Source organism: Mastacembelus armatus, chromosome 9, assembly GCF_900324485.2.
Source record: "Mastacembelus armatus chromosome 9, fMasArm1.2, whole genome shotgun sequence".
Lineage (NCBI taxonomy): Eukaryota > Metazoa > Chordata > Actinopteri > Synbranchiformes > Mastacembelidae > Mastacembelus > Mastacembelus armatus.
In genome coordinates this window covers 25,649,334-25,674,664 of record NC_046641.1, presented here as the reverse complement: position 1 = coordinate 25,674,664, position 25,331 = coordinate 25,649,334, and the positions used below count along the sequence as shown (strand labels likewise).

The 25,331-nt window shown below is 44.8% G+C and overlaps 2 protein-coding genes across 4 annotated transcripts; both read left to right on the top strand.

Annotated features, from left to right (window-relative positions):
• Positions 1-10: 10 nt before the first annotated feature.
• On the top strand, positions 11-8,234 carry phf19 (PHD finger protein 19). 3 transcript variants are annotated; one of them, XM_026322470.1, is made up of 14 exons: positions 11-167; positions 1,453-1,636; positions 1,773-1,854; positions 1,978-2,091; positions 2,328-2,422; positions 2,600-2,748; positions 2,841-2,936; positions 3,019-3,208; positions 3,308-3,375; positions 3,686-3,832; positions 4,733-4,793; positions 4,877-4,962; positions 5,056-5,142; positions 6,528-8,233. In XM_026322470.1, the coding sequence occupies exons 2-14, from the start codon at positions 1,454-1,456 to the stop codon at positions 6,865-6,867; spliced, it is 1,698 nt and encodes a 565-aa protein (XP_026178255.1). In that variant the 5' UTR covers positions 11-167; position 1,453; the 3' UTR covers positions 6,868-8,233. The 3 variants fall into 3 exon arrangements, with proteins under 3 accessions (XP_026178255.1, XP_026178254.1, XP_026178256.1); XM_026322469.1 differs by having other exon boundaries at positions 5,053-5,142; positions 6,528-8,232; XM_026322471.1 differs by lacking the exon at positions 1,978-2,091 and having other exon boundaries at positions 5,053-5,142; positions 6,528-8,234.
• A 1,518-nt stretch (positions 8,235-9,752) lies between these two features.
• Positions 9,753-24,005, top strand: LOC113138792 (disabled homolog 2-interacting protein-like). Its single transcript, XM_026321551.1, has 21 exons — positions 9,753-9,818; positions 10,128-10,230; positions 11,815-11,891; positions 13,520-13,629; positions 16,502-16,646; positions 16,740-16,912; positions 17,035-17,306; positions 17,710-17,918; positions 18,093-18,237; positions 18,330-18,474; positions 18,574-18,810; positions 19,036-19,225; positions 19,308-19,543; positions 19,936-20,027; positions 20,131-20,627; positions 21,095-21,373; positions 21,707-21,820; positions 21,949-22,071; positions 22,174-22,253; positions 22,367-22,454; positions 22,542-24,005. The coding sequence occupies exons 1-21, from the start codon at positions 9,768-9,770 to the stop codon at positions 22,710-22,712; spliced, it is 3,537 nt and encodes a 1,178-aa protein (XP_026177336.1). The 5' UTR covers positions 9,753-9,767; the 3' UTR covers positions 22,713-24,005.
• The last annotated feature ends 1,326 nt before the right edge of the window (positions 24,006-25,331 follow it).

The window sequence follows — 25,331 nt, the reverse complement described above, 5'->3', positions numbered from 1 at the left end:
CCACCTCCTGTGATTCGCGGGAAAAGTGAAAAAATGGCGGCGGTAGAAGTTTGAAGTTTAGCGCCACGAAACGGAGACGGTCGCAAGATACCGAGGACACAGGGATACAAACCGGCTGTGGGTCATAGGACCGGAGGATTGGTGGGACTCGGACCGGATCAGAGGAGGTAACGTTAAGACAGCTCTGGTTTCTGTGGTGTAACACGCTTCTGCTCCGTTTGAGCGGGGTCAGCCGCTCAGGGTTAACGGTGTCAAAGAGTTTAGACCCGTTTAATTCTCTGCAGACAGCTCGTGGCCGAACCTAACACTAACTTAAACCAGTCACTAGTTACAATTAACCCAGGCTACGCCGTTAATTTAGTCGTTAGTTAACGGTTAACGGTGTTTAGCCTGAGCTTACTTAGTCACTTGGTTAGTTAACTGTTTAGCCTGAGATTAATTAGTCACTTGGATAGTTAGCGGTTAACGGTGTTTAGCCTGAGATTGATTAGTTAGTCACTTGGTTAGTTAACTGTTTAGCCTGAGCTTAGTTAGTCACTTGGTTAGTTAGCGGTTAACGGTGTTTAGCCTGAGATTAGTTAGTCACTTGGTTAGTTAACTGTTTAGTCTGAGCTTAGTTAGTCACTTGGTTAGTTAACTGTTTAGCCTGAGCTTAGTTAGTCACTTTGTTAGTTAGCGCTTAACGGTGTTTAGCCTAAGCTTAGTTAGTGAGTCACTTGGTTAGTTAACGGTTTGTGTGTCTTGATGTGATGGGAGGAGGCACTGCGCATGCTTCGACTTGTCAAAATCCCCCTGACGGTTCCGGAATGAATCAGGTCCCCAACCTGACTGTCTGACTGACTGACTTACTGACTGACCGACCGTCTGACTGACTGTTCGTGGTTTGTATAGCAAAGCTTAAAATTTAAAAACTTCTTTTATATAAATTCTATACATTGTGTAAACTCGTCAGAATTTAAACTGTTACCTTCCCTTCTTTTGCATACCCAAATTAAACTTCCTGTTGTACTGACATGTTAAGGGTTGTATTGATGAGCTTGGTATCATTGGAAAGGAAACACTTTCTAGTTTATTGTGACTTTATTCAAATTTGGCCGATGGTCTTTGGTAATACATCTGGAAACACTGTTTCTACAGTTTCATCCCTGGTGGGCCGTAACCTGGGTTGGGGATGGTGATTTTATTAAAAAATAGCATATTAAAAGTTTTTCAGCATAGATAACTTTAGGACAGTAAAGCAAGTTTAAGGTTTGCTTACCATTTCTTTTAGTACAACTGCTGGTGGAAGCCAATATTGTTATCAGTGTATCACAGCCAGTACTGAGATAAATCATCAGTGATACTAACTGATCAACCCTACACCTGTATGGTGCAGGTGGGACCATACCCTATCAATGACTATCGAGCTGGTTATTGATTATGATGCAAACTGACCACTTGCCTCTCTTGCAGCATGGTTGAGGACCTGATTGAAACTTTCTGTGGTCTGGAGCCTCAGGTGTCTCGTGGGGGAAGAGCATGCATGAGAGGGCATGGTTTGGAGGACGATGGGGGGGCGGAGTCCAACCTGAGTGTAGGACAGTTCGTCCTCTGTCATTGGTCCGATGGGCTCTACTACTTGGGCAAGATACAGAGGGTAACACTCATACTCACACTGTGTTTCTAACACTAACCTAAACCTTACGTTGTGAGGACCCAACAATAATGTAATAAAGACATGTACACAGACTATCTATCCTCTGATTGGTGTAACTCATGTGATTGGTGGACAGGTGAGCCCCCAGAGGCAGAGCTGCTTTGTCATGTTTGAAGACAACTCCAAGTTCTGGGTCCTCTGGAAAGACATCCAACACGGTGAGAGACAGGTGGGGAGAGAAAAAGACAGGTGGGGGGAAAAAGAGAGGGAGAGAGAGACGGAGACAGGTGCAGACTGACCTCTTCCTGTCAGTCACCATCTTGTGTCCAATCATGTTGCAGCTGGAGTGCCAGGGGAGGAGCCACGTTGCTCTGTGTGCCAGGAGGCAGAGCCAAACTCTGATGGTCAGTCAAACAAGAATAACCAGATCCTCATCTGTGGGAAGTGTGGCATCGGTGAGTGAGAGGCAGGGAGACAGTGATGAACAGATTAACTTGTACAACAGAAAAGTTGTAACTTCAGTGTAAATGTTTCTCACATTGAACACTAGGTGAAGTTTAAAATAAATGAAGAACATGCAATCACTCATCTCAGAAATAGCAGCAGGTTAATGAATTCCAGTCTGCAGGAGACAGAAGCAGGCCTGCAGTCTATTATCATCTAGTTAAATGTTTGTCTCCCTCTCTTTCAGGTTTTCACCAGCAATGCCATGTCCCTCCTGTAGAGGGCAGCAGCAGTCTCAGTCCCTGGTTCTGCAGACGATGTGTCTTTGCTCTGGCTGTCAGGGTAAGCAGCTTTTTTTTTTCTTTTCTTTTTTTTTTCATGATTCTGTTATTTAGCCTCATTGTTTTAAACAGGGTGGACAAAATAACAGGAACTCTTCTTTCTATCCATCCATGTCTGTCAATCACTCACCTGTCTGACTTAGTTCCTGCCTGCCTCTCTTACTGTATCCCCCCACAGAAAGGGGGCGCTCTGAAGAAAGGTCCTATAGCCAAAGCTCTGTCAGCCATGAAACAGGTGTTACTGTACGAGCTGGACTCTCTGGATTGGGACTCACAGCACCGGACTAATCAGCAGCAGTGTTATTGTTACTGTGGAGGTCCCGGAGAGTAAGACTGGCCAATCACAGAACCTCACACACAGCAACTCATCCAGGTTTGATGTGTCCCACAGCTCTAATATTTTGTTTGTGCATGTGTAGGTGGTATCTGAAGATGTTGCAGTGTTTCAGGTGTCAGCAGTGGTTCCATGAAGCCTGTACTCAGTGTCTGCAGGAGTCCATGATGTTTGGAGACAGGTAACATAGCGCCTCCTCTGCTCCTCCTAACTGCTCTGTATGTCCTGACACAGTTGCCTCATATTTCCGACCTCCTCCTCAGGTTCTATCTCTTCCTATGTTCGGTCTGTAATAAGGGATCAGAATACGTCCGTCGTCTGTCTCTGAGGTGGGTCGATCTGGTTCACCTGGTCCTTTACAACCTGTCTGTCAGCAGCAAGAAGAAATACTTTGAGCTGGAAGAGATCCTTGCCTTTGTTTCTGCAAACTGGGAACATTTACAGCTCGGGAAGGTAACAGATTCAACCTGGACCAGACCAGACCAGACCAGCAGCCTTCAGCTGGATGGGAACTGGTCTTGATTTTAACCCATTTGTGTGTTTGCTGTGTAGCTGTCCAACACCCCTCCAGCAGAGAGGGGCCAGCAGCTGCTAGATGCTCTGAACAAATACAAGAGCAAGTAAGACAAACACACACACACTCTCTTACAATGACTGTTCAAGAGAGTTTTTTGCCTCACCATTCTACTTCTATAAACATACAGTGTATTAGTCCACCACCTCCTGTATAAACAGAACAAGTCAGAATGAGGTGTTTGAGGTGGATGGCACATTAGAATTACAGGTATGTATTGTTGTTTTAGCATGACGCTTCTAATACCAGCAGCTGTGTAAAATGAACACATGGAGACAGTTTGTCTGACACACACACATGGTGGTGACACATTCATTGTCAGTGTGTAAACACAATATCAATGTGTTCGTGTTTAGGTTTCTCTGTGGGAAGGAGATAAAGAAGAGGAAGTGTATCTTTCGTCTGAGGACCAGGGTCCCTCCCAACCCCCCATCCAAGCTCTTTCCTGAACGTGCTCAAAACGATGGGGGGCGGGTCCATAAGAAGGGCCTGTCCCGAACCAGGTAGTTATCACACCAAGTTCTTACTTTTTCTAATGCTATTTTAATCTTGTGTCTTATACTTACCTGCTGGGCTAAGGTGACTTTGGTTCCTCTCATCTTATTTACCTGGAAAACTGTGATTGACAGGACACAGGTAACTGAGCTGAACACAGCACAGGGTGTCCGCGGAGCCTTAAAAAGTCTTAAATTCCATATTATAAAACTAAGGCCTTAATTAGCATTAAAATGTCTTAAATTTGCGTTTCAAAGGTCTTAAAATGAAATCTAACCGACCCCATAAAGAAGATTTTATTATCAATTTGAAAGCCTTTCGCGTATTTGTTACGCAGAACGAAATAGGCGGAACCAACTAAAATACGCGTTTGAGGGGAGTTTATTTAACACATGCTTTCCGGCGGCTGCGTGAACTGCGGGAAAGTTTCAGCATTTAGTCTTTTGCCATGAGTAAATGTAAATTTAATGACAATTGGTTACAAAACCCTAATTTTGCGCCGTGGTTAAGTCCAGTTAGTGGCAACGTGTTCGAGGTCCGGTGCAGGCTGTGCAAAAAAATTTAAAACTCGGAACAATGGGTATGAAAGCTTTGGAGACCCACATGCGGTGTGAATAAGACAAAGCGGCTGCGGAAACCTGTCGGAAAACACCTGGCATTTTATTTTTGTTTTACTCAATAAGTCAAACGGTGTGTAAACAATTTATATCAATAAACAGTGTGTTAATTGGTTGTATTGTGGGATGTTTTATTTTATTTCCACAAAATTGGTCTTAAATTTCATTCAGCGTGGTATTAAAAAGGTCTTAAAAAGTCTTAAATCTAGCTCTTAGAAACCTGCAGATACCCTGCAGCAGAAGCTTCAGTCACTGCTTATGTTTAAAATTAAATTGTGTGTTTGTATCCAGTGGTTTGGCTGAGAGGAAGAAGAGGAAGTCCAAGTGGCTATTAGAAGACGCCATTCCTAACGTAAGTGTGTCTGCTGTTTGTTTCTTGAACGTGGTCTCATGTCCTGCCAGAGACTTTAATTGTTTGTTGCTCTGTGAATGTAGAACGAGTTGACCTGCAGTTGGACGTCCAACCATCACATGGCCAACATCTTTGACTTCACTCTAGATGAACTACAGAGCCTTAAGAGGTGAGACGCAGATCAATACACCAATACCCTTTAGGAATTAATATTCAGCACATCAGTGTGTTATCGCTGCCTGACTTTTCCCCTCTTCAGTAGTTCCAGTAGAACTGTCAGTATCGATCAGGACTCCACTGACGCCTCCACTTCAGGTTCTGCTACGACCAGTACCTCCTACCACTTTAGGTAACGTCCACTTACTGGTTAACTAAACCATCCTCCACTTTACTCCTGTTCCTCAGCTCTGACATCATTATCTCATGTACTCAGAGATCAAAGATCGACTTCTCAAACACTTCATAAAGTTGGTTTCCCTCCACAGGTAGTTCAAATCTTAAGTGAATAAGTATAAAATCAAAGTAAATCCAAATTCAGGTTGGTCTGTGTCTCTTCCCTTTAACAGAAGAAACCTCCAGCAGAAGCTCAGTCCATGATGGAAAGTCCTCAGGCAGTCTAGGCCTATAGCAGCATAACTAAGGGATGGTTCAGGGTTGCCTGAAGCCAGCCCTAACTATACGCTTTGTCAAAGAGGAAGGTTTTAAGTCTAGCCTTAAAAGTACAGAGAGTGTCTGCCTCCTGAACCCAGGCTGGGAGCTGGTTCCATAGGAGAGGAGCTTGATAGCTAAAGGCTCTGCGTCCCATTCTGCTTTTGGAAACTCTGGGAACCACAAGTAGACCTGCACTCTGAGAGCGAAGTGCTCTATTGGGATAATATGGTACTATGAGGTCTTTAAGGTATGAAGGAGCTTGATTATGAAGGGATTTGTATGTGAGAAGAAGGATTTTAAATTATATTCTGGATTTTACAGGGAACCGATGAAAAGAAGCTAATATAGGAGAAATATGATCTCTCTTGCTAGTTCCTGTCAGGACTCTGGCTGCGGCATTCTGGATTAACTGGAGGCTTTTTATGGAGATACTGGGACATCCAGATAGTAATGAGTTACAGTAATCTAGCCTTGAGGTAACAAATGCATGGACTAGTTTTTCTGCATCATTTTGAGACAGGATGTTCCTAATTTTGGAAATGTTGCACAGGTGGAAGAATGCAGTTCTAGAGATTTGTTTTATGTGAGAGTTAAAGGACATGTCCTGGTCAAAAATAACTCCAAGGTTCTTCACAGTAGTGCTGAAGTGGATAGAGGAGAGAGAAAAGAACAATAAACAATTTACTGACAATAAATCACAGTATCAAGTGTTTTATATGGAGAGGCTGCAACAGATAATCAACTTGGCAGGGAGTAGGATTGAGGCAGCTGCTCTCCGCTGTGTTGGCACATGGCATAGATGTAAATAAAGATGTAGTAATTTTCCTAAATATATTAACAGTGTTGTCAGACAAACATCTGTGGTGGATTTTTCTCCCAAACACTGTGTGTCAAGATTTTCCATCAGCGTTTTTATGCACAAATTGAAATTGCAAATAAAAGCAGGTGAATGGAAGCACATCTGTATTTCTGTGGCCACAGGTAGCACATAAGAAGCTTGGGTTAATTACCAGCCGCCAACCATATTGTGATGCTGATTTGTACATGCCATCTCCTGTTGAAAGTTGACCTCTGTGTCCTCAGGAGGAAGGTGGGCAGCAGAAAGAGGAAGTTGCCTAGCAACAGCTACAGCCAATGGGCCAATCGCAGTGAGGCAGGGGAGGAGCCTGGATCGGAGGAACTTGCTGGGATCCTGGAAAATCAAGAAGCTAAACACCACCTGTCGTCAGACTCCTCCCACTTTCTGTCTGACTCCACCCAAATTCCATCTGACTCCTCTCACCTTCACTCCTCCATCTCCTCCTATTTTGGCGTGGCAGGCAGATTGACCAATGGGGAGAGATACCAGGTGTTGGCTCGACGTATCACTCCTCAGGGGACAGTCCAGTACCTGCTGAAGTGGGAGGGAACAGCACCTTATTAAGATGTGGAGAGAGGGACCGAGTGAAGCTTTGATTCCTTTTCCTCCACTTGCTTCACTCTGAACATCTGCTGCTGATTGGTCAGAACCCATCAGAGCTTAGTTACCTCATAAGTAATAATGTCATACAAAATATGCATGACAACAGGTCTCTTGAGTACCAACCTTATCTGATGTTTGTCAGGTCACTAGTTTTAAAGTTAATGCTTTTAATAATGTTAGGAACCTTAACAGTGACTTTTTATTTTATGCTCTTATGTTTTCACAAAGGGTGGCACAGTGGAGCGGTGGTGTCACGCTGTCTCCTCCCAGCAGCAGGGGACTCTAAATTGCCCATAGGTGTGAATGTGAGTCTGTGTCTGTGTCTCTGTCAGTCCTGTGATAGGCTGCTGATCTGTCCAGGGGGGACCTGCCTCTCACCCACTGCACCCACCGGCCACATAGCAGAGTTGAGTGGAAGATGCTGGATGGATGGATGTTGTCACAAATATGAAGCTAAAACAAAAAGCATATGACACGGAAACATAGCACCTGTAATCATGACTGATTTTCTGCAAAACCCTCATCTATACATGTCCCTGCAGACGTCTGTCAGGTGGTTTGGTTTTCAGGTGTGTGTGGAGAAACCAGGTATCAAACCTGATTGTTATTTTGTATAAACAGTATTTAGTGACAGCACATTTAAATGCAGCCAAAGACCGAGCTCAGTAGTTGTTTATGAACAATAAGTGTTCAGGTCTGTGTATCATCACACTGACCGTAGACTAGTTATTCTGTCAAACCAAACACATTTCTACTCTTCCTCTGTGTTGTACAGAGGCTCTGATAGTTTCCTATAGCACCCCCAGCTGTCAAACAGCATGCTGCCTTACCTGAAGTGTCTGAAGTATTTAACCAGTATGTTCAGGTCTGAGCAGAAAGCACTTCATTTGAAGCAGATTCCAACAGTTTAAGGTTTGTGATGTCAGTGCAGATGTTTTCCATCAGGTGTCAAAGCAGCAGCTGGTTTGAGTTGGTGTTTGTCCACCTGTAATGGTCCAGTGTGATCTGAGTTTTTGACAGTTTGATTACAGCAGGATTTTAACTTTTATTTCACATTAAAAGCAAAAATCATACTTATTTTTATTTACAATTTTAGCACCACGCCCTGTTTATTTCATATAATCCTAATAAAACAGCTGATGCAGTTAAACCAGACAAAAACTGCAGATCTCAGTGAAGCTGAAGGTTCAGAATATTGATCTGTATTTTCTGTCACATTCACGATCTATGCAAACATCAACCCCTTCACCAAGTTTAGAGTACCTGCCCACCTGATAATCAGTCAGGTGGGCAGGAGTCAGGAGTCTTTGATCATTGATCAGGAGTCTTTTTTTTTTTTTTTTTTTTTTTTTGGATTGGCTTGAAGCTAATAGAACCCATTGGTTTGAATGAGGAATGCTAACAGTGTTAAGAATGCTAACAGTCTCCAAGACGTTAAACTGCCACTCTGTCACTTTAAACCTGCAGCCCTTCCTCGCTGCCATAGTAACCACGTACTCCTCCCATTGGCCTGTTACTGGTTGTTTTGATCATGTGACTTTGTTTGCCTTTTTCTGTTCAGCTGACCAATCAGCTACCAGCTTTTTCTGGAATAAAAAAAAATCATGTATGACTTTTGACCTCCCTATTTTTGTGTGTGGGCACTGAAACCTGTTTACATGGTGATGTGGGGACTTAGCTTCCTCATGGGAACAAAATCCAAATCACTGAATTTTAGAGTCAACTTGTTTTAAAGTTATGGGAAAGTCTGTGGCAGTTAGGGTTAGAGCCAACTTTCAAAAAATGAATGGAAGTCAATTTAATGTCCCCATGAGAAATGGAAACAAGTTTGTGTGTGTGGAAGTGAGAGTGCGTCAGGTGATGATCCACTAAGACAATTAAGGTGTTAACCGCCAAGAACAACACAGTGACAGAGGCACTTCAGGTCTGTGCTGCTGTGCTGAGGGTCCCTGCAGGCAGGTCAAGGTCTTTAATAAAGTGACGGCAGCTGAAGAGACGAACTGCAGCTTCTGGCCTTGTCTACCCGTAAGTTGGTCTGTATCTGCACTTCTTAGTTGTCTCTACATGCCTGAATACCTGTATTTATATTATGCCACTTCTCTGTCTTTACCTGTAGCTACTTTCTATCTTCATGTCTCTGTTCAAATGTTTTTTTGCTGTTCTTTGTCGTCTGTCTGCTTTTCTAGTTGGCCTATCTGGTTATGTGTGTGTGCTCTACCTGTGTACCATCTTTTCTATTAACTGTCTACCTGTCTTTGACTTAAGGGTATATGCAGTGTTAGACAGATGAGAAGTCAGTCTCTTTGATTACCCAGAATACTGCTCTCTGTAAAGGACCTGTTGCCATGGAAGAGCTGGTGAAACATCTTACCAGGTGTCAATACCTGGGCTGGATGAATGTGATTGGTGAGTTCCAGAGGTCACCCAACAGGAAGATCTGATTGTTTGACAAATGTCTGAGTGATGTATACCTGTTGTTTACCTTTTTGCCTGCAGCTTCACAAAACATTAACTCGTTCCCATATAAAATTTGACATTTGTTTACAGCAGCATAAACTCGTAAAGACAAATTCTGGTCTTATTATCTATCTACTACTGACAATGCAACCTGCAGTAATTAATCACAGGTGTGCTCCGAGCAGACACCAATGTAGATAATCACAGGTGTTAACAACACCTGCGTGAACCACAAACTATGGTGGAACTGAATCCAGATGTCTTACTCTCACATGAACCTGTCTGACATCACGCTCTGTCACAGGTTAATATAATGATGTTGTGATAATGTCACAGAGATGAAAAGCGCCTCTATCCATTGGCTGTCATGTGGCCAGAAGGTGGAGCCTGACGTCTGGAGTAAAATGCTGTGTATCCTGTTGGATTCAGAGCTGCTGATGCTCGACAACCTGGAGGTAGAGAAAAACAAAGCTAAATTCTTACATGACATTTGCTTTTAACATTCCCTGGGATTCATTTCTCCTTGGTTTCACTTCCTGTTTTCTGAACTGCTTACTTTGTAATGTGACAGTTTGCTGCTGATACAACTTCTTACTCCACCTGTTGTCTCAGTAAAATCAGTATGTTTATTTCACATCATAACGTTGTAGTAACTACCCTATGAAAAAGTCTGCTGTGCCACTACTCCACTGTGTCGACCTGCAGCTTTAAATTGAGAAAACAATGAGGTTCTTCACGTTTATCTACTTTTGCTTGTTCTTTAGGTCCATCCTCTTCTTCTTGCAGAGAGGGCGGAGACTTGTACTGTCTGGTTGCTAAGATACACTCTCCATGTGACCTCAGTACCTCCTCGGCCCGCCCACAAAGGTAAGGGGGGTTTAAAAGGCAGCAGAAGAAGAAGACAGAGAGGAAGAGAGACAGGAAGTCAGACAGGTGACAGGTGATGGATATGGAGTTTGATGCAGTGTTTAAGGACCTGAGGGGTAAGAAGAAACATCCGTTATTTCCTGTGTGTTTGTTGACTGCAGCAGGGATTACGTCCTCTGGTTAATCTTGATGACATGTCATAATAATAATCTCATAATCTGATAGCTGAGGTCGGTTACCATGGAAACACAGCTGTCTGCCCATAGGTTATGAGTTAACTTTAGCCACTTTAACCTGTCGTATTCAGAAGCTGAAGGTCAAAGGTCACAAGGATCGGTTGTCTCCAATCCTTTGCAGGTCTAAATTATAAACAAGGAGTGTTTATAATTTAGTTGTACAAAGATACAGACAAAAGGCTAAAAATAATCAAATTTTCCAAAGAGCAAAAATATAAAAAGACTTTTAGCTCAATTTTACTGTTTGACGTTAAAACCCTAACACTGATACCACGAACAGTTTGTAGACAAACATTCTGTTTCAGAACCGAACTGAGAAAAGATTTAAGACTCAGCTGAAGCGTGTTTTCCCCAAATCCTTCAGTCAGCAGGGGGTTTTTCCAGACAATACTGCCCTTATTGGGTAGGTAAAATATGAACAAGACTGAAATAGTCACTCTGCCAGCAGTCGCACCAGTCTCTCAAAAACATGTTCAGCAGCTCACCAACATTTGACAGCTGTGCAATACTACTACTACAACTACTACTAATAATAATAATAATAATGATAATGATAACAGCTGCATGTTTCCCCAGTCTCTGCCTGACTCTGAACCTCTGCTCGCAGTGCACAGTACTGCAGTACTATGTTAGTACTGTTAGTTACTATGTAATCACGTGGCTCAGTGATGAAGTAACTGTACCTCCTGTCACAGTAACTTACTGTACGGTATCTGCTGTACTAGGTCACGGTGTGATACTGCGTATTGCTGTACGTACTGCTGTACTAGGTCATGGTGTGGTACTGCTGTACTTGGTCACAGTGTTATACTGCATATTGTTGTACGTACTGCTATACTTGGTCACTATGTGATACTGCGTATTGCTGTACGCACTGCTGTACTAGGTCACGGTGTGATACTGCGTATTGCTGCACGTACTGCTGTACTAGGTCATGGTGTGGTACTGCTGTACTTGGTCACGGTGTTATACTGCGTATTGCTGTATGTACTGCTATACTTGGTCACTATGTGATACTGCGTATTGCTGTACGTACTGCTGTACTAGGTCACGGTGTGATACTGCGTATTGCTGTACGTACTGCTGTACTAGGTCACGGTGTGTTATTGCGTATTGCTGTACGTACTGCTGTACTAGGTCATGGTGTGGTACTGCTGTACTAGGTCACGGTGTGATACTGCGTATTGCTGTACGTACTGCTATACTTGGTCACTATGTGATACTGCGTATTGCTGTACGTACTGCTGTACTAGGTCACGGTGTGATGTCACTAGCAGCAAACACATCCCTCTGCTGCTGGAAAAACCTGCGTTACCAGCACTCCCATGGTGCACTCTGTCTGTTCCAGATGTTCCAGACAGAGGTGTGCGTCGACAGAGCATGCCCAGTAGCTCTGCCATGGACACGCCCACCACCAGAGTGACGGTAAGTATATACACAACAATACACACTCGAGACCTGTTCTTCGTACTTGGCTCACCAGATCCAGGATCCAACGAATAATGCTGGAGGTTCTAATCGAAAAATTTCATATCCGGTTCTTCAAACACACCTGAAAGGTGTATTACAAGCTGGATTCAATCATCTGGGGTAACTGCTCTCATGATTGATGATAAGGACAAATATATCAATTATTGACACAATGATCAGCTGGATCCCCTTTGGCTATAGTGATTGGATGGAGCACATTTTTTCACTGCAGCAGAAGAAGAACTGCTGCTGGAGGACTATGAAGAGCAAGGCGGTGCTGCCAAAATGCAAAAAGATGGAGGTAAAAAGTGTCTGAGAAATTAAATGTGTGACTCATTTTATCCTTTCGGTCGCCACAGCTGAATATCATGTCCTCTGACGTGACAGCGCAAACACTGTTTGTAGGCTAAGAGATAAATGTATTAAAATAATATATTAATTAAACTTTTCTTGAGGCGCGGATTCAAGTAGATGATCCCTCCCAACTAAATCTTTTTGTTGGGAACAGGTCAGATGATCCAGCAGGACTTCATGTTTTTTAAATGTCTGTAATATAGTCACCCAGTGTCGATGGATCACTGTGTAAAAACCGGATTCCGTAGTTGGATGGACTTCCTGGTCTAACGTTGACTATATCCGAGAGGTTCTCCTGTTTACAGGAAGTAAACTTGTGCAGCTTTAAGTTTGGGGATATGTCACCAGGACAAGAATGTCACCATGACTTTGGAAAAACCAACAGATCCAGGATCAGGTCAGATCATCAACTCAATGATCCAGATCCACGTACGAAGAACAGGCCTCAGGTCTTAGCTGGGATCAGCCTCTTGTTTCCACGGTAACAGATGTTGTGCTGTTGTTAGCTGTAGATCAGCTGATTGGCTTCACCAGCAGGTGGAACAGTGTGACATCTTAGACAGGTAAACAGAAAGGCTGAACACTTTACTGTATTTTCTGGACTATGAGTCCCACTTTTTCACTCTAACTCCTAATATAACAAATGGCGCCCAAACAAAGAGCTATACTGCAGACATCAAGCTGCAGGTAATAAAGCTGAAACACAGTTTGGACTGAGTGTCGACATTCAGACAACCTGAGAGAGGAGGAGACGCTGCTTCAGCTTCTTCCTGATGTTGGTGCAGTTGTTTAACATTACTTGACACAGATGAATGAAAATATTAATGCACGTCTGCTTGTTCTGTCTAGCCTACGTTCTTCACAGGCTAATTTACACTAGAATTGGTGTAATTAGAAATGAGACGTGTTTTTTTATCTTCAACATGGCCGTTTTTGCTAAAAGCAACTTCGGTGCAACTTATAGTCTGGAAGACACGGTAGTTTCAGCCAATCGTATTGGAGCATGAGACTGATTTTATGTTGTATCTTTGACAAACAAACTGACAAACATTCAGTTTATTTATATAACATCTAATCAATTTAATTTATTTGTATAACATTAAATCAGTGTATTTACACATCTCCAAATGATTCAGAGAAAAGCAGAAAGGATGAATAAAAAATATTATTTTTATTGTTATTGTTAAGAATTTAACCTTCTAATTTTATGTGCTCCTCCTCTTCTTCAGGGTTTTCTCTCCCGGAGGTTGAAACAGTCTCTTCGTCGAACACGATCGCAGCCTAAACTTTCTCGTCAGAGCAGCGGAAAGACCAACCTGGTCAATACCTCTGACACCAGGTAACAAATTACTGATAATCAATTACACTCACATTCGGCTTTTTTCATCCACAATACCTCTTCCAGACCAGCCTGAACAGCTAGTGTAGGATGGAGGGTGAACCTCATATAGTAAATGCTTTTCTACACTCAAAGATCTTTGTTAAACTGTTTGCCCATTCAACACCAATGGAGGCGCCACCAAGGATTCAGTTTCTTGCCCAAGGACACTTTCACATGTGGACTAGTGAAGCCAGTGATCAAACCACCGACCTATTAGTTCATGGCGGCTCTGGTTCAGGATGTAGAGCAGGTTGCTCTACATCCTGAACCAGAGCCGCCCCCAGATTTGTTGAAATGGACTGAAGAGGATCTCTGACGTGAAGCTCATAGGTGTCAGTAATGGCCTGCTGGTGCACCAGTGTGTTTCCCTTTATTTGACCAGGGAACTCCTGAATCTGCAGGCTCTGTGTGGGTCGGGGGGAGGTTCTGCAAACCCTCGGACCAGGACAATCTAGGCTCAGACCCACGTATCTTCGAACTCTGTGGATCCTGCCAGATTTTTGTCGTAGGTCAGTCTGGATGAGGGGGAATAGGTGAACAGTACATGGCAGATCAGACTCTGACCACGGGTCACTGCTGTACAGAGCAACCCCACACATAATCTGTCTGCTGGTGGGGGCTGGGGTGAGGGTGCAGGCCCGTAATCCTGGACATCATCGGCACAAAGTGACAGTAGTGGGGGGGGATTAAAGACTGGAGGAGAGAGGGAGAGTAAGACTGACAGGAGAGAGGAGGCAGGGAGAGGACATGAGGAGGAGATGGAGGAGGAGAGGAAGTAGGGCAGCCTCACTGCAGGGGAGGGGCGACTGCTGGCAGAGAGCGAGGTTGAGTCACATAGAAACAAACAGAGAGAGAGAGAGCTGCTGGAGCCGTGTAGCATCAGTAGCATCGAGCTAACAGAGGAAGAGACAGGTCTCTAGCTTTTCGAGCAAACGGCATCAGGATCAGCAGGTTCTCCATCTTTCTTCTTCTCTCCTCCTACTGTTTGCTGCTGAAGGACAACATGCATCCATAACCCCCCCACCCCCCCAGCATTCACACAGAATGCTCGGTGAGTATCCTGCTCCTCTGCATTGACTGCCTTTGTCCTCAGTGTCTCAGTGGATAAATGTGCTGCAGTGAATTTCTGCTCTGTGTGCTAGGGGGTGGAGGGGGATGGGAGGGTGCATGCATCATGATGTCTGCTACCTGATTTGCATGAGCATGCATGCTGCGTCTCTTTCTCTGAGCGCGCGTGTGTGTGTGTGTGTGTGTGTGTGTGTATGTGTGTGCGTGTGTGTGTGTGTGTGTGTGTGTGTGTGTGTGTGTGTTAGGGTAGGTTTAGCTAGCCTGGAATGTTAGCATGTGGCCAAGCTAGATACACTCTGCTAGCAACATGCTTTGCTAAATAAGGTTAAGCCCGCACACACGTTGGAGACTTACTGTTGTAAGCAGATAACATTAAGAAGCTTGTTAAGATAATGAGGAGATATAATGAACTAAAGCAGAAACAACACTGTTTCTGTCAGATCATCGGCCTATCTGTGTGTGTTCAGGGGTCAGAGGTCACTGTAAGCCCTCCAGCAGGTTTTTTTTATTATATTGAGTGTGTTTCTGTTTCTGTGCTTTAGTTGTTGCGACGTCTGTTGTCAGGCTGAGCTGCCTCCGGGTTTAGAGTTAATCGTTTCTTCTTGTACTCTTGACAAACTGAATCCCGGCAGCTCTTTGATAATTAGTGACAGGGCTAATTCTGTTTGGATGAGCAGGTTTCCGAGGTGTGACTCTGGGGTTCCTTACAGTAGAAGCTGCAGAGGTCATCAAAATATTAGTTGCTGGTTTGGGTGCAATAAGCAGAGCAAAGTCATCACTATGTACTCAGTCAGCTTCCATGACTCCCTGCAGGATATGATTTATTTAAGATTTGCAGCCATAAAAATGTTCAACACGGACACCTATTTCAAACCCTGACGTTTAAAGACAAAAACATGTACAACATAAAACTAAATAATAAATCTATGCAGATTAAGAAAGACACAGCCAAATGAAAAGGAAGTACAACACGGACAGTTTGATGGCTGCACTGACTGGAAACCTGTGAGCCTGAACATCACTGCGACACCACTGGGCCAGATGTTCCAGCTGTGCTGAGTGTATGCAGTCGCACAGCGCCATCTATGGCCACAACTAGTAATCACAGCGCAAGCTTGTACGACGGGTGCATTAAAATCTATTGCACCTGGATCTACCTGCACACTGGTTTAAAAGTTAGCAACGTGAATTTTTGACATTAGTGTGTGTTTTCAATCTGTCAGTTAGTTTTTCTGTAGATTGTACTGCAGCAGTGTCTAAAGGCTGCTGTACCATGTTCTGCATGAATTCATGTGTTCACAGCATCTCTGACCATGAAGCTGAGAAAGTCTGTCAGGATTACAGCTGCCACAGACGCTGGGACAGTGAATGAAGATACACTAATGTGTTTTTACTGTAGTCCCTGTTTCTACCAGAGAAAACAGTGATGTGGACTCTCCTGGATTCACAAGAAACTTTCACTGTTTTTTGTTTTTCTCAGAAACACGTGCTCTTATTTACAGGCCAAACAAGTGAATCTGACCCTGCCCCGTTTTACTGAACCCACAGAGATCAAACTGAGGAGGACAGAGACATGTTGACTGGATTCATCATCTTCTTCATATTGGTTCTAGTTTAATTAACAAGAGTCTGTAGGGAGACAGCAGGACTTTGTAACAAAGTGTTGGAGGGTTCATTGTGAACTAACTTATCTATCTGCTGCCACCACTGTGTTTGAACCCAATGACTGGAGTAAACTCAGGATGACGTTCTGCTGTTTCAGGTGTGTGATGCGGCGACTGCATTGTGGTAGCCAGGACTCGTTATTAAGCGCCGGCTGCATGTCGTCCCTGGAGCTCAGGATGGACCAATCAGTGATCATCAAACCAGTTCACTCCTCCCTGCTGGGACAGGACTACTGCTTTGAGGTAACACAATAACTACACCTACTCTACGCCTCCTCACAACACACACTGACCCTTGTGTTTCCCAAGTGATGACTTTTGATCCCCGGTCTCTAGGTAACAACCTCAACAGGCACCAAGTGTTTCTCATGTCGCTCAGCAGCAGAAAGAGACAAATGGATGGAGAACCTGCGACGTGCGGTTCATCCCAACAAAGACAACAGCCGGAGGGTAGAGAACGTCCTGACCGTGTGGGTCATCGAGGCCAAAGACCTGCCCCCAAAGAAAAGGTAGGGAATGCTGTCCCTGAGCTCTGTTACACCCACAGTTTGACATAGAGGTAGGGGTGCTACACAGTACAGTACAGTATGTCTTGATGGCATTGTATTAAAGGTAGTATTTCGTATTAAAGGTACTTCTGCGAGCTGTGTCTTGATGACAGTCTTTATGCCCGGACGTCGTGTAAACTGAAGACTGACAACATATTTTGGGGAGAGCGTTTTGACTTCAGCAGTCTGCCATCCGTCAGCGCCATCACCCTCCACCTATACAAAGACACAGACAGGAAGAGGAAGAAGGACAAGAGCAGCTATGTCGGGTTGGTCAACATCCCTGTTGCCATGGTGACAGGCAGACAGCTGGTGGAAAAGTGGTACTCAGTGAGCACCCCCAGTACAATACGGGGTACGTACACAAATTGCCTTCTCCAGGTAAAGACACCTGGTCACAACATATCAGCAATGAAGTTTTAAACATCTGTAAGGTTTGTCTGCTGAGGATCATGTGACATAAAACTCAAGGTTTGTCACATGTATCGAGTACAGTTTGTTGAAAGGCTGCATTGCTATGGTCCGACATTACAGTTGGGGTACGTCATTCAGCAGCTTCACACCTGTGCACTCATTCTGTAGACCTTGGACTTAGATCCTCAAGTCTGAGCTGTCGTCCTGAGTTTTTCCTTTCCTAAAACCTTTTCTAATCAATCAGGAGTTCGGCCATAAATTAATGCATCTGATTTCTGCACCTGCCGGGAACAGCAGCATCTCAAGTATGGTAAGATACTGTTAATACACCTGTCATGTTTCAGGTAAGTCGTCTGTGCCAACGGTGAGGATCAAAGCTCGCTACCAGAGTATTGTCATCCTACCGATGGAACAGTACAAAGAGTTCGCTGAGTACATCAGCTCCAACTATCTGCTGCTCTGTAGCACTCTAGAGGCCTCCATCACTCTGAGAGCCAAGGAAGAGCTGGCTGCTGCACTTGTCCACATCCTGCACAGCACCGGCAAGGCCAAGGTAACTACACCCCCCATCCTGCACCACCCACCGTCAAATACAACTAGTATATCTTGCACTTCACCGACTTCATCCATACTGGGTCCTCGCTAACCAAAACTACCTTCAAAATAAAACCACCCCACCCTGACCCCTCTCAGCTTAATGAGAATGACCTTTGACCTCCATCTGCAGGATTTCCTTACTGACCTGATGATGTCAGAGGTAGACCGTTGCCGTGACAACGACCAGCTGATTTTCAGAGAGAACACGCTGGCGACAAAAAGCATTGAGGAATACCTGAAGCTGATTGGACAGAAGTACCTGCAGGATGCCCTCGGTACATACCTGTACACGTGTGTTTTGGTCTGATCTGTCTTCGTGTGTTTCCTGTTTATTTTTTATTAATAACAGTTCCTTTTTTGTATTTAGGTGAGTTCATTAAAGCGCTGTATGAGTCTGATGAGAACTGTGAGGTTGACCCGTCCCGCTGTTCAACCTCTGACCTGGCAGAGCATCAGGCCAACCTGAGGATGTGCTGCGAACTCGCCTTCTGCAAGATCCTTGACTCTTACAGGTGCACGCATAAACGTGAACACTGTGAATGCATTGACCATAGGCAGCGATAAACACCTCAGTGAAGTAAACCCCAGTCTGCAATATTACATCCAAACAGGGTCTTTCCCCGAGAGCTGAAGGAGGTGTTTGCATCATGGAGGCAGGAGTGTGGTAACCGGGGGCGACCAGATATTAGTGAGCGTCTCATCAGCGCCTCGTTGTTCCTGCGCTTCCTGTGTCCGGCTGTAATGTCACCATCACTGTTTGACCTGATGCAGGAATACCCTGACGAGCGCACAGCGAGAACCTTAACCCTTATCGCTAAGGTCATCCAGAACCTGGCCAATTTCAGCAAGTAAGTCCGGGCTTTTATTAAGAAGGAGCTGCAAGGCCTTTGTTGTGAAGCAGCTGGTCTTTTACTTGGATTATTATGACTTCTGGTTAGTTGTGTCTGTTACAGTTAATGTCTTTATGCTCTTTACCTGTAAGTTTATCAATATGTTAATTAGCCAGTCTGTCTCTATGTGTACCTTTATATTTGCTGTTTGCCTGTTTTCCTTTATTTTACCTGTCACTGCAGATTCGGCACTAAGGAGGAGTACATGTTGTTTATGAATGACTTTGTGGAGCGGCAGTGGAGCAGCATGCAGCGTTTCCTGCAGGAGATCTCAAACCCAGATGGACTAAACCACACTGCTGGCTTCGACGGCTACATTGACCTTGGCAGAGAGCTTTCCAGTCTGCACACTTTGCTGACCGAGCTTGACCAGGTAAAACCTGAACGGATAACACATCTGGTCACGTAAGATCTTAACATCTTAACACTGGTCTTTCTCTCCTGCCTATCTCCAGTCCTGCCTGTCAAAGCTTGGTCCTCTTCCTCGGATCCTCAGAGATGTGTCGGCAGCTCTGGTCAACCCAGGGGGCGTGGCTAACCATAGCGGTGTGTCAGTTTCATCTCCTGAGCCTCAGCGAGTGGTGTCTCCACCCCCTCTGTCTCCTCCTCCTCTGTCCCCGCCCCTTTCTCCACCTCTGGCCACATGTAATCCCTCCATTGGGCTGCAGGGCAGTGTTGGACTGGATGGAGGGTGAGCCTCATATGCTCTGCTTGTAGCATGTCGTTTATAGCATTTGTCATGATGCACTGAGAGTAAACGATCAACGGCCACGGACTGTTGTCAGCAGGTGATAATAGATAATAACTTGCTGATGCAAGTGGGTGTAAAGTAGCTAGAGTATTGAAGCTTGGTTAGATGGTGGTGCATTAGTTTGCTGAGACTTTGAAGGCAGTTGTAAAGTGGTCATTAAATAATTCAGTTTGGTTTGTAGGCTTTTTGATAGTTTATGGTGGTTTAGGGTCAAACACTCATGACTTGCTAATGAAGTGAATGAAAGGTTTTCAGTTTGATTCCGTGTGTGTGTGTGTGTGTGTGTGTGCGTGCGTGTGTGTGCGTGTGTGTGCGTGTGTGTGTGTGTGTAGTTTGGTAGATTTCACCAGACTTCCTTCTCCAACTCCTGAAAACAAAGATTTGTTCTTCGTCACCAAAGGATCCAGTCTGCAGCCTGCATCAGGTGACCTTTGAACTCTAATGTTTATACAATTAGCTTTTTCTGCCTCTCACGCTCACTCTGTAACTTCTGACCCTTCCTGTGCTGCTTATGTCACATCATGCAGGCCTGCAGGGCTCTCCCGCTCCAAGCTCTTCCTACTCAGAGCCCAATGAGAATGAGCCAGGGTTTGAAATGACCAATGGGGGCCGAAGGGAGGGGCCAGAGCTGACCAATGAGAGTCGCAGTCTGTCTTTGGTCGACCTACAGGTCTCCCCCCCTAGCGATGGACTTGACGATAACCAGTGGCAGCGCAGGACTGGTCTACTCCCCCTTTCCTTTCAGAATCCAGTGTATCACATGACCACCACATCTCCACGGCAGCCGCATCAGGTGGATGCCACGCCCTCAGATGGCTCAGTGGGGTCACAAGGAAACACAGAGGACAGGAGCGCCATGACAGCCAAACCAGCGTTTCTTACCCAGATGACTGTGGGGCTGGGAGGTGGAGAAAGGGGGGAGAGAGGGGAGAGGATGTCGGCCATGTCGAGCAGCAGCAGCGGAGAGGAATACTCCAGACGAGCTCTGTCTCTCACAGAGACTCTCACAGGTAAGACCAGACAGGTATGTCTGTGGATTCACCTGCGTGTAGTGGTATTAGTGCTGACAGAGTGTAAGTGGCCTCATGTGCCTTCTGCTGAACTACACATTCTGCCCACATGGACAATGACACAATTACTTAATGTAGAAAAGACTAAAAATATCACTTGTTTTGGACTGTGAATGCAAATGTATTATATATTGAGTTGGAACCGTGTGTCTGCAAAAACAGGTTTATTTTAGAAACTATGAAAGTCCGACTCAGTGCCGTGGCCTTAGATTGTCAGCTTTGTGATAGTTGAATCTAACTGATACCAATAAACACCAATGAAATCAGTTGGTTTTAACTGATCAACCCTAACCCTCTAAACAGTAAACGATGCTGTCACAGCTTCTCTGATCACAGTTTATATCCATTTCCTGATCAGTCATTTCAGAGCTAGTTGGAAAGATCAAATAAGTGATGTCACTGTTAAAACTCTGCCCCCCAGGTGGATCGGCCCCCCCCACGTCAGAACTCCTCAGGTCCTCAGAGACGCATTGATCAGCCTCCTCCCCCGAACTCTGCTCCCCCAGGACCTCCTCGTGGCCGGACACCTCCCAGCATGCTTAGCAGTGCTGGTGGGGGCTCCGCCTACCCTCCTCGTCCTGCGTCTGGCAGTATGATGTCATCGAGCCCTGATTGGCCAAGCAGCGGCCAGTCGCGGCTCAGACAGACATCATCATCATCTAAAGGAGACAGCCCGGAGAAACAGCGACCTGCTGCCAAGGTAACCATCTTGTTACTACGGTAACCAATCAGTCTGACCTCGTCAGTGCTGGCCCTGGTCCTGGTGGACAAGATCAGAGAGGGGGGGGTTGGTGTGGTAGTAATGGCTCGTGTTGTGAGGATTAAACAAGAGCTGGTCTAGTATGAAGTTAATCAATTAATCAAGTTAATTAATGAATTAACTACAGCCCGACACCCCCTCAGCATTCAGACAGCAGGTGATGATGATCAGCCAGCGACAGGCCTGCTGTCCCCCATTGTGTTCATTCAAACAAAAAAACAAACAAAGGTTCACCTGGTTACTATGGTGACACATCAGTGTGACTGTGTTCAGGCACCCTCCCCCTGTGCGCTGGATCGGACCGCCGCCTGGCTGCTCAACATGAACTCTGCTTCCTCTTACGGCGAAACGGAAGATGACCGCCATGACGACACCCTAATTGAGAAGGTAAGAGACTTGTTATACTGGGACAGTACTAATTCTGGTTCCGTTTTGAAATGGTTCTGACAGTGTGTGTGTGTGTGTGTGTGCCTGTGTGTGCGTGCGTGCGTGCGTGCATGTGTGTGTGTGAGCAGTACCAGCAGGAGATTGCGTTGCTGCAGGAGAAGTTGCGAGTTGCAGCATTGCGTCAGGAGGAGTGTGAAACTCGTCTTATGGTCCAAGACCAGCAGAACCAGCGGATGTTGCAGGAGTATCAGGTCTGTACCTGACAGAGGAGGACTTGGACCTGTACAGAGACTCTTCCAATGTGTGTGATCACATGACACTGCTGGACCAATAGGTGTATGCATGTGTTTCAGGCTCGGCTGGAGGACACAGAGAGCAGACTGAGGAGGCTGCAAGATGACAAAGACCTCCAGATGAACAGCATCATCAGCAGGTCTGAACACCTGCACACGTCTGTCACGATGCCTACACACACATCTGTTTCTACACCTGCGCACACGTCTGTGTAAATTCAGCAGTCAACAGTCTGACCATTTACCTGTGCAGGTTGATGGCAGTAGAGGAGGAGCTGAAGAAGGATCACTCTGACATGCAGGCTGTGGTTGACTCCAAGCAGAAGATCATAGAGGCACAGGTACCTGTTGTGCCCCCACTTGTGTGATTTGTCCATTTGTCAGGCGGTTTCTCACCTGTCTGTCTGTCTCACCTGTCTGCCTATCAGGAGAAGAGGATAGCGAGTCTCGATGCGGCAAACACTCGACTGATGGCAGCGCTGACTCAGCTGAAGGAGCGGTACGCTGTGACATCACAGAGAAACGGCCTGTCTCCTAGCAACACATCGTCTCTGCAGATCACTGAGAACGGAGAATTTCGTAACTCCGGCAACTGCTGAACAACCTGCTGCTGAGCTCTGATTGGCTGTGACTGCAGGGAGGGAATAGGACAAATCTGCATGATGTGAGGCGTCTGGCAGTGGAGCTAAATCATACACCTGACCATTCTTAAAAATTCAACCAATCAGTGCTGTCGTAGTTATTCCAGTCCTGTCATTCAACAATCACTTCCCCTAGAAATGGAGCTGAACTCTGACCTTATTCCGCCCCTGTTGCTAGGTTACCTCTGATTTCCTGTTTTTGCTTGCATGTTTCCTGTTGGAACAGCTTATGCAGCCTGACATCATATCCGTTTTTTTCTTTGTTTTGTTCTTCGTTTGTTTGTTTTTGGGTACTTCCTGTTCAGAGCCACTAATGGCTGACAACAAAACTGGGCGTCATTTCTTGGCTCTGCACCACCTGGAACAACTCCACCTGTATAGGTCACCTATCAAATTGGACCAGCTCTGGCTGCCTGTGGCCTACACTTGTTTATATACATGACTAACTGGATTAACTCCAACTGTATGTGGCTCTGGTGTTCAGCAGGTTTTGTTCAGATTAAGTCTGGTCGAGAGGTAGTGTCTGATGGAGCTCAGATCTGTCGAGAAGATATTTAACAGTTTTTATGCTCTTTACCTTTAGAATGTAATTTTAAAGAACAGTCCAACACTTTTATTTCTGTGAACAGAGACAGGTTCTATTAGCGTAGCTTAGCACAAAGACAGGAAGCCGGGGGAAACTGTTAGCCTAGCTCCATTTAAACAGAACAAACCTTATCATACTGTGTTGAGATATGACATTCTATTGATTAGTAATCCTGAGCTGTTGCTGCTGTGGGCTTCTGTAGCATCAAGTATCCAGTTAATCTGGTTCAGAAGACCCGCCCGACAGTTAGACATTAGTTTGTGTTGTTTCAGACAATTCTACTTTCATGTAAACATCAGATTTTATTGTAAAACAGTAAAGACTTTAAATTGTGATTAATATTTTGTGAACACACGTCTGCTGTCCCGTACAGACTGAACTCTACTGTCCTCTCTGCTGTGTGCACTGTGGCCTCTGTCTCTGATCTTCTGTATTTATGAGAAACTTTTTGTTCCTCTTATTATTATCTTGTTATTTATCAACATCAGTATTTATAAAGAGAGATGCTCCAATAAACTATTACACTATCAAACTTGCTATGGCGATGGGTGAAAGGTGACATCTTTGCAACAACACACACACACACACACACTCATGTCTGTATCAATGAAACCTGACACCTGCCAGTGCTTCCGAACAGATCGACAGGTGTGGAGACAGTTTTTTATTAGGACAAAGCACTGAGGCTCAGAGCTTTATGTAAACAGGAAGAGACGTCACTCACAGGTGCTCAGGAGCTGCAGCTGGTCAACAGTAGTACTAGGTTCCAGCCTAGAAACCAACTGGCGAACTGTTCTCAATTTACCAGGCAGCTGGACTGAAAACACAGTTAGCCATTAGCATCCTGGTAGCATCACTGAGCCCTGTGGCTCATTTTAAGTTCCTGTCTGACTCGTGATGCAACTGCCTCCACCTTCTCGTGAGCCTTGTTTTCAATCCAAGCAAACACCTTCAGTAGGACACAGGATGTGAGGAGACAAGGACTGAGCCTGTAACCATGGTGACCACAGGAGAGACTCAGCTGGTCCTACGTATCCAAGATCATGACATCAAGTGCAAGGTCTTTGTCAACTCACCCGGAACCACCTCCATTTGAACACACACAGTGTGTTATGTTGTAATTATTGTTTGTTACTAATGACACCCACAAACGCCCACAATTCTGCTTTCTAATCTGGTGACATTCAGCAGTACAGTGCAGCCAGGACAAACCTGACAAAGCGCATTGGTGATGCTGACCCTGAAGATCAATCAACCAATCACAGAGAAGAACCAGAGACACCACCAGGTGTTTTATCTAAAGTGTTTAATCTGCACTCTTTCTCCTTTAATTTAATCTCAAATTCAGTTTCTACTATTTGCTGGTTCTTATTTGAATTTTTGCATATGTACTTTTAACTTTAACTTATTTCTGTAAAGCACTTAATGAATTGTGCTATATAAATAAACTTGCCTTGCCAAACAGGAAGTTTCCAAGCAACATCTTTCACCTACAGCAACTTGTGTTTTTAAACAAGCTTTACTAGAAAACAATAACAAAAGTAAGAGGAAAAGAGACTAATGAAGGCCGAGCTCCACCTGAGACAATGAGGAGGCAAGGGCTGCAGGTCACTTTACCTGCCCAGCACCACACCCCCTACAGATGAAAAGCTGCAGCGCAAACACTTTACTATGTTTCACAGTCATATCTCTTTAATATCAACCAACAGCTTTTGTAAAGTCCACAAACAAACACTAGACAGGTATAGATATGTATGTTCCCAAACGTTCCCAAGTCTTTACATCACACAGGTAATATTAGCTAGAAATAAAAAATGTACCAGAAAAGCATCTGTCTTAAGTTAGAAAGGATAATCTAAAACTACAGTTGGTGCAGTGTGAGACAACGTAACCTGCAAAAGAAAAAACAGCTCCCTAGTTTTTAAAAAGTGTTTAAGAAGAAGTGACATTCATACTTTAAACAGTGTATAGACGGTAGACAGGGAGGTAGA

What these genes read in the sequence shown, in the direction of transcription:
- phf19 (XM_026322469.1), top strand. Translation starts at nt 1,454, where the DNA reads ATGGTTGAGGACCTGATTGAAACTTTCTGTGGTCTGGAGCCTCAGGTG. An exon ending in TCTTTGCTCTGGCTGTCAGG is followed by an intron (nt 2,423 to 2,599) that starts GTAAGCAGCTTT and finishes ATCCCCCCACAG; the next exon opens with AAAGGGGGCGCTCTGAAGAA. An exon ending in AACATTTACAGCTCGGGAAG is followed by an intron (nt 3,209 to 3,307) that starts GTAACAGATTCA and finishes TTTGCTGTGTAG; the next exon opens with CTGTCCAACACCCCTCCAGC.
- LOC113138792 (XM_026321551.1), top strand. Translation starts at nt 9,768, where the DNA reads ATGCTGTGTATCCTGTTGGATTCAGAGCTGCTGATGCTCGACAACCTG. An exon ending in GACAGGACTACTGCTTTGAG is followed by an intron (nt 16,647 to 16,739) that starts GTAACACAATAA and finishes CCCGGTCTCTAG; the next exon opens with GTAACAACCTCAACAGGCAC. An exon ending in AGTGTTGGACTGGATGGAGG is followed by an intron (nt 19,544 to 19,935) that starts GTGAGCCTCATA and finishes GTGTGTGTGTAG; the next exon opens with TTTGGTAGATTTCACCAGAC.